General features: G+C 41.0%; 1 protein-coding gene across 1 annotated transcript; it reads left to right on the forward strand.

The window, feature by feature from the left end:
• The first annotated feature begins 388 nt into the window (after positions 1 to 388).
• Positions 389 to 7,913, forward strand: cs (citrate synthase). Its single transcript, XM_084680323.1, has 11 exons — positions 389 to 548; positions 2,828 to 2,875; positions 3,024 to 3,131; positions 3,627 to 3,692; positions 4,030 to 4,161; positions 4,247 to 4,435; positions 4,620 to 4,819; positions 5,148 to 5,277; positions 5,397 to 5,498; positions 5,697 to 5,906; positions 6,041 to 7,913. Exons 1-11 carry the CDS (start codon positions 498 to 500, stop codon positions 6,209 to 6,211), a joined length of 1,407 nt encoding a protein of 468 aa, XP_084536449.1. The 5' UTR covers positions 389 to 497; the 3' UTR covers positions 6,212 to 7,913.
• The last annotated feature ends 869 nt before the right edge of the window (positions 7,914 to 8,782 follow it).

Below are 8,782 nucleotides of genomic sequence, written 5' to 3' on the forward strand. Positions count from 1 at the left end.
CTGGTAGTGCAGCAGCTATAGGCCTAATAGTAAGTTGCTCTCGACAGTTTGAAATCTTGAATGCAAACAAGAAGAGCTCAGAACATGGCAGTGTGCATTGTGAAAACACTGTCCGTGTTTACTTGTCTACCGCCATCATTTTTCAGTTGGCACACCTTGCCGGGACTCGGAATCACCAGACAAGGTCGCTGTACTCTATTTCACTCTTGTCTGAGTCTTGTCCCAGAACTGCCTAATCTTTTTAAGTGCACTCTATCTGCATTAGCCAATCATTTCTTCAAATGGTAGAACTGAAGTCTCAGCTACCAAATGACATTGCATGCTATCTCCACGTCACTATTCCTAGTCCAATCAAGAACATGCGTATTTGTGGGCCTTACTCCCTTTTCAACCTTCAGCTTCTCTACTGTCTGGAGGGGCACCTTCAACCAGCTCCGCGGTGCACCGGTAGCGGCTTAGTTAAAGAATAGTAGAAAGACCACTTTCTTACAGGCAAAATGTCCTTCCTTACGATAAGCAAGTTAGCACCTAGACTCCTTAATTCAAAGGTAAGAGTAAACAAGTCCCCCATGACCTGTCAGTGTTAACATTTGCTTGCTAACCTGTCTTTTGCTAGTATGTTACTCTTTGCTAACATTGCAATAGTGCTGGCTACGTAAATTAGTTGCTAGTAGTAGCTAGCTCTAGTTAGCTAGCAAAGTCTGGTGTTACTAGTATTGCCGCTTATTCTGGCATATACACACATACCCTGGCTTGATAATTAAGTTGACTATTTCTTCTACCCCCAATGTATTTTTGAAAGCCTTTTAACAACTTTCATGACCCTTATGTTTACTGTACGACGAGTGCTACAGACAGTAGCTAGCTAGCAAGCTAACATTTGACAGTTCTCATCATGGTTAGCCAGGTGTACGCTCAACGCCAGTTAGCAGCTAGCAAGTGGTGGATCCTTACCACCTGTCTGACTGAAATACCTGACAAATGTACCCCGATTTGAAATTGTATGAGGGGTTTGGAAGAAACCTTACTTGGGAATTAAGTGAATATTGGTATTGCCATATCCCAGGTATCTATTTGGTCCTAACAATTGTCAAGCACTTATTGGACTGCAGTCACAAGCAATGTACAACGACTTTGTGACAGTGTGATCATGTCTTACTTGAGTTAGTTGAACTGAAGATGTTTCATTGACATGTAGCTTGCTCCGTCTTTGGAGAAGAATCTAAAAGAATGAGTGAACTTTATCCCGCTCACCCTACATTGGCTTCTTAACAGTCAGTCACCAGTCAGACACCTTGTCTGGGTCGTTGGAATGTTCTACCTGTCAAACAGAGCCTTTGCCTAGCCTATTGCTTGTCTTATAATTTTTACACAGTGGTGGTTGTCCATTATTTGTCTCAATTTTGTCATTTGTACCTACACCAGTATATAATGTAAAAATATATTTGGGACACAGGCCTACTATGCAAGTAGTATCCTAGTTGTGGGAAAGACTCGTATCTTAAATTATATAGGATTCATTCTTACCGATATAGCTATGGCTACAATCATTTGCACAAAGGAGTTAATTTATTTTTATTGTGTTCAGTCATCCATTATTTAACCATCCAGTAGTGAGCTATCTTTTAAAGGTCAGTTGAAGGTAGGCTCATGTCAAAGGTTTACTTATTTTGTCCAATCCCTAAACATTGACTCAACATTGATTTGCTTTCATGATCATGTAAGCTTTCTAAGGTCTTTGTAAAGACACAGGTCAATACTGTTGAGCCACCTATGTGGCTGCAGAACAAACTTAGGCTAATTGAGGCCTTTAGTTTAACCGTAAGGGAAGTGGAGGCTAAGAATGATATTTGCACTTGAGCAACAGGTTGTTACATTATATGCTCTATCTATCAGATCAATGTTGTACTGCAGCAAGATTATGGTTTAACCACACACCATCAGTGGAGTCACCACCCAGTGTGAGCACATCCAGATATCCATTTGACCCTGTGACTCCTCCCATTCCTATTGACCTGTGGGACAATCTGGAGTTTAAATCCTCCTGCCACAAGATCATTGGCCTCTTGTCAAGCACTTTTATTACCCCATATCCAATGACCTAGTTGATTCCATTCAATCTGGCTCGCTTTTTTATTCATTTGCCTGTAGTGTAGGTGTTGTAATTAATTAGTGTGTTTAAGGGCTAAATTTCAATTGTCTTCTTTCCTTGGAAAGCACTAATCAGAACTCATTAGTTGGGCAAAATCATGTAAATAATGGCCAAAATATTTTAAAAGGAAAAGGCCACATTGTAAAATATTGCTATCTTTCGACTCCATCTTCCCATTAATTTGCATAATTATTTTGTGTCACTACAAGCAAACTCCTAATTATCCCAGTGGGTGGTCTAGTCTGGCCGCTTTTACATCACAGATATTCCTAATACTTTACTTTTAAAGAAAGCTTGGCATGATGTATACAGATTGCTTTCTTGTAACGGAAAGGTAGCCTAATTTGTCACTGTGCTCAGTCAGGATGGTGTCTCACTGCCTCCTATATTTAGATCTTTTAATGTTCTTACTCATAAGCCTTTTGGATTGAATGCATATATAATTGAGGAGCTGAGTGCTTAACTAAACAATTACATTTATTGTATAATGGGTTCAATGTTTAATTCACCAAATCTAATAGGGCTATCGGACCAGCCTATATTCATATCATATGATTAAGGAACAGCATTTCTTTGCAGTAACATAATAGTACAGAAAGGTTAAAAGAAAAAAAAACTGGTACCTCTTTCTACTGTAAGTATAATCCATACTAACTTGTGTTTGTTTTTCTTTAGAATGCCACTTGTGTCCTAGTGGCTGCCAGGCATGCCAGTGCATCAACAGTAAGTAGCTGCAGGACTCAAGGTCATGGTACATGAAGGATAATATAAACAGTCTTGTATATCCAAATAAGTGTCTGTGCATGTTCCACATGCTACGTTTATATAAAACAGGAGTGAATTGATGGTTATAATTTCTGTTTTATTCCAGAATCTGAAGGATGTGCTTTCAGACCTTATTCCCAAAGAACAAAGCAGGATTAAGAGCTTCAAACAACAGTATGGGAAAACCAATATTGGACAAATCACTGTGGACATGGTAAGTAGCCTTAATATAAAATTATGTTTGAATGTGTGGATTAAACAGAATAAGGACATTCAGTGGGAATATGGACTTTTTGTCCAAAAAAGCTTTTAGAGCTCTAAAGATAGACATGATCATTTCCCAGGGTTTCACGCCTTAACAAAACACGCCTGCCACCTTGACAACGTTGTCAAAAAATAAAAACGTCGATATTCGCCTTGTTTCTGACAGTTTTCTCCCTTTCATTCAAATGGCAGTCTCTCTTTTCTAGACAACTTTTTGGAGGAGGTCCATCAGCAAATCTCACCCTACCACCTTGACTAACACATTTTCTGTGGGAAACCCTGTTTCCTTAATTCTATCCTCATAGTATCAATTAATCAGTCATGCAAGAGGTCATAAAATACTGCTTGGTGCCAGAAAATCATATTTTCCGGAGTTACTGAACCCTTTTCTCACACAGACACAAGCTTTCAGCTCACCTTGTATTTGTGCCTTTTTCATTTGCAGGTCTATGGTGGAATGAGGGGCATGAAGGGTCTGGTGTACGAGACGTCAGTGCTAGATCCTGATGAGGTGGGTATAGTCTCATGCCACACATGACTAAAGTCACAGCCCACATGCCCACAGAATCATTTGATTTGTTGATGAATTGTTGCTATGCCGTTGCGATGGACCATAGGCTTTTTTTATTGCATGAATGAATGACAAAAGTTGACTAGTAGTACAATCCACAGTCTCCAGTGATCTCAGTGAAAAACATAGATATTCATCATGCTTTAGCTCAGCTGCACTCTTGGTGGCAAACCTTACTTTGTTAGAAGAACATGACTCCACACAAAGTACTGAGAACTATGCATTTACCTTGGCCTCCCCACCTTTGGCCCATTCCACCTTTTGTATTGGTTATCAGGGCATCCGTTTCCGGGGCTATAGCATTCCGGAGTGTCAGCAGCTGTTGCCAAAGGCTCCAGGAGGTCAAGAGCCTCTGCCTGAAGGCTTGTTCTGGCTGCTGATCACGGGGCAGGTTCCCACAGAGGAACAGGTGAGATGACTTTGGTGCTATTGTTGTCAGGATTGTGGTTATTTTCAGTATTGCTAACTCACTCTTATCTGCCTTTCCATACCAGGTGAACTGGCTGTCGTCAGAGTGGGCCAAGCGGGCAGCTCTGCCCTCCCATGTGGTCACCATGCTGGACAACTTCCCAACCAACCTGCACCCCATGTCTCAGTTCAGCGCTGCCGTCACAGCTCTGAACAGCGAGAGTACCTTCGCCCGTGCTTACTCTGAAGGTGTCAATAAGGCCAAGTATTGGGAGGTGAGACCTGGAAAGAATGTCAGAGGACCTGTTTTTATCTAAGACTTTTAGATTTTAAGGAACTGTGAGAATGGTCATTTGTAGATGTGGGGAATCTCCTCACAAGTTACACCTTAGTTGGTGCCATTGAGTCTAATTGGACAAAACACAACCAGTATATTCAACCATCTTGTCTGTGTTTCAGTTTGCCTATGAAGACTCCATGAACTTGATTGCCAAGTTGCCATGCGTTGCCGCTAAGATCTACCGTAACCTGTACCGTGAGGGAAGTAGCATTGGAGCCATCGACTCTAGCCTGGATTGGTCCCACAACTTTTCCAATATGCTGGGATACAGTGATGCCCAGTTCACTGAGCTGATGAGACTATACCTCACCATCCACAGGTAAAACTACAACCTTCCCTCAGCCATTAGAGGGAGATGCAGTCATTTTGAAAGCTGTTTGAGGGGGTTTATATCAATGCACTATGGTGGCCTAACTTACTGAAACAGACTTAAGTCAGTGTTGGTGGAGTAATTGAGCGATAAGTATATGGTGTAATCCACTGGACTCTCCTCTGCCCTCTTGTGTCCATATGCTGCCTGTGGCAGAACATTACTGCAAAATGGTGTCCTTGAATAGTCTGGTCTTGGGTTCCTACTAGCTGTCAGAAGTTTCAAAATGAATGTTTATTTAATGTAGTTTAATGTCTTCTGCCTATACCTGTAATAGTGACCATGAGGGCGGTAACGTCAGTGCCCACACCAGTCACCTTGTTGGCAGTGCCCTGTCCGACCCCTACCTGTCCTTCAGTGCAGCTATGAATGGATTGGCTGGACCTCTGCATGGTTTGGCCAACCAGGTGGGAACCAGACTTGAACCCTACAACAGCAGTGGAATATCAACACTGACAGAAAGTATTTAATTTCAAAGGAAAAATACATGATATCTCACTGATCTATTTTCCTCTGCGACCCACAGGAGGTGTTGGTGTGGCTGACAGCCCTTCAGAAGGAGCTTGGTGGGGAGGTGTCGGATGAGAAGATGAGGGATTACATCTGGAACACACTGAAGTCTGGCAGGGTAGGAGGAAAACGCAAAGTCCCTCCTCGTATCCTCAAGACATTGTTTGACTTAGTCATCAGGGATCTACTAGCCTGACAGTCACATGACACTGGCTTTTAAGCTCTCATACTGATAGTTATAGCAGACTGTAGCCTACTGCTAGAGTCTTGGCAGTGGCTGTGGCGTCATGTGAGTTTTGTTATCTTTACTTCGTAGGTGGTGCCAGGTTACGGGCATGCCGTCCTTAGGAAGACTGACCCAAGGTACACTTGTCAGCGGGAGTTTGCACTCAAGCACTTACCTACTGACCCCATGTTCAAGATGGTGGCCCAGCTGTACAAGATTGTACCCAATGTGCTGCTGGAGCAGGGTAAAGCCAAGAACCCCTGGCCTAATGTAGATGCACACAGCGGAGTTCTTCTGCAGGTAAGAGACACATTGTGAATTTCCCATGACCTTTTGTTACATTTTGACATCTTTAGTCTCAACCGAACATTTTTAATTGGTTCTCTGTATCTTCTCTCTCCATCCCGGCCTTCTGCAATGTCCTGCTTGTGTAGTACTATGGCATGTCAGAGATGAACTACTACACTGTGCTGTTTGGAGTGTCCAGAGCCCTGGGTGTGCTGGCCCAGCTGGTATGGAGCCGGGCGCTGGGCTTCCCCCTGGAGCGCCCCAAGTCCATGAGCACAGACGGACTCATGACCCTGGTGGGAGCCAAGTCAGGCTGAACAAAAAAAATAGGAGAGGGAAGAAGAAACCGGAGGAGGAAATGTATATGTATCTTGCCCTCCCCATACCAATGGAAAAGGATTCAAAGAGACAGTACACTTTAAAAATCAATCTCAAAAGGGACTTTAATTTGAGCTATTTCTTTTGTTACATGTACATTATACATTAGCAATACAGGTTTCCCCATCATGGCTGGACATTTTGAAGATGTCAAAATGTACGAACAGGCACATGCACGACACCCTTGTTATAGCACAGATCTCTGATTGGTAAACTATCACCCTCAAAACAAAAATAAATGAGCAGGTATTGTCAGCAAGGAACTAGTTATTAAGCAAACTCGACCTTTGTTGCTTTTGCAAACTCATCATCTGGAGAGTAAAAAGCATTTTTTGTTTGACATTTACCATATTTTTCTACACAATTTCCCTTGACTCTAGTCTGCCAGTAGACTCCACTCCCATTATGAACACTCCAGTTTAGGAAACAATTTAAAATGTAGAATTAACCTGTTTAAATTAACATGAAAATCAGTTAAAATGAAACTGCCCCTTTAAATCTTTTACGTTTCACATTTCTCTCTGACTTTGAATTCTCTTGTTTAGCTGATGGCACTCTATGATCAAAATAACTTTTCTATCACAATAATCTTGGTTGTCTATCACTTACAATGCTATAGTATGTTATTTTATGTGGGATTTGTGTTGGGAAATATTTGAGTGATTGTTTGAGATCTGTGGTCTTTTGCTTACAGTTAGTTCCTGAGAGCAAGCTAGAATATAATTGGGCTTTTTATTTTTTGGGGGGTGCTCTTATTGTGTTGGATTGCATTTGTTTCCTATTCCCCAGATTTCAGTGCTGTTGTGATCTACTACTACCCAAAATAAGCACTTGCTAGTCTGGATTCCTTAATAATTAGCAGTAGCAAGATCCCTGTTCTATTTAGTGTCCCTTTAACTGAGGGGTGTTTATTAACATTGTCCTATATTCTTGTTTGTGGGTCAATCATTTGTGGTTTTATTTATACTTGTACATACTTGTGTACATAGGATATCATTATATGTATAACCTGAATGTATGAGCTCTACTCAACCATATTGCTTAAAAAAAAGTTAAATTTTAAATCTGTTGCATAAAGCCTCACTCAACTCAAGAGTATCTTTTTTTAGGGGGGGGGATTTAAGTCTTAGAACTTATTTTAATGAACATGTAATCTGCATGTATTGTAAATAATGTAATTGACCATTTGCATTAACATCTTGGCAGGTGTTAACAGTGAATGTCTCAAGCTTGCTCTCAGGCCATAGAAGCAGTGTTTGTCTGAGGAGCATTAACCGTTAAAGGTTTCTGAACACTCCATTTTGTGTAGCAGTCATTTTTCTTTTTTCTGCTTGAACTGTGGAACTGTAGACCTTAATGTTTGCCAGACTTTTGTTTCTTAAATCCCTTGTAAGTCTCCATGCCTTGTTCTGGTTTTTCCTCGTCTGGCTTTCACAGTTGTTTTAATTGTCCCCCACTACATGTTCTACTTGTTCTTTGTTTTGTGTTTCTAGTTATTTTGATCATAAAGGTAATACTGTTTTGTGGATTGGGTAGAATTCAGAGTATCAGAGAAGCTAGGGGCTCAATGGGTCAGATAGGGGAAAGTGCTTACAAGAGCAAAAATGGGAAAACTTAAACTATTAAAGTTTTTAAAAACAATTGGTGTGCTGTATGCAAGTTCTATTGGCTTATAGAGTAAATGACTCTGGACTGATAGTGTATTGTTGATATCTCTTTACTGTTCTGTGTGGTAGTTGTCATTTTATGACAATGTTTGCATGCAAAACACACATAATCTCTACTCAGTTTTGTCACACCTTTTTTGGAGAACTGCAATCGTGAAATTTCTGGGGATAATGTTACTGACTGGAACTCTCAACCACTGATATATGGATCCTGTGTTGCTGTTCTGAGGATGCAATATACTATCTTGACAGTTGCAGTATAAAGGGTCAGATGGCATAATGACAGGAAGGTAACAGCAATTGTCAAATAGGTTGAATCAATGTATAATCATCTTATAAGTTATCCATTTTATAACCCATATTTTACTCAAATGTACTGTCAAAAAAAGGCTTTAATGAATCCTCCGTTTTATGACTGAAAGTACGTGGTCAAATCTTGAGCACCCTTATGTTATAACCACGATTTGCAATGGAAAATAAAACAGTCCAAGAACCCACCTCTGTGCTGGTATTAATAACTGCCCCAGATACCATAACCCTGCTCTAGTTTCTTGTGCTTTGACTGCCCTTTGAAAGTACTGCTTCACATGCTGCAGGTCACTGGCACATAATGAGCCCTGCCACCCAGCCCTGCCACCCAGCAGGCACAATGACAAAGGACCCCAATCTTTATTTTAGCAAACTCCTGCTGTCAAGATATCCCAAAAGGAACAAAGTACAATATCTTGTGGGTACTGTGGATTCTGACCTTAAGCTTCAGTTTCCCTTGTAAGTGTGCAACTTGCCACATGATATGAAAACATACATCTAGCTTTACAGCATTAGTTACAATGTATTGAGTTG

This window comes from Hypomesus nipponensis, chromosome 18 (assembly GCF_054491055.1).
Source record: "Hypomesus nipponensis isolate SF chromosome 18, ASM5449105v1, whole genome shotgun sequence".
Classification (NCBI taxonomy): Eukaryota; Metazoa; Chordata; class Actinopteri; order Osmeriformes; family Osmeridae; genus Hypomesus; species Hypomesus nipponensis.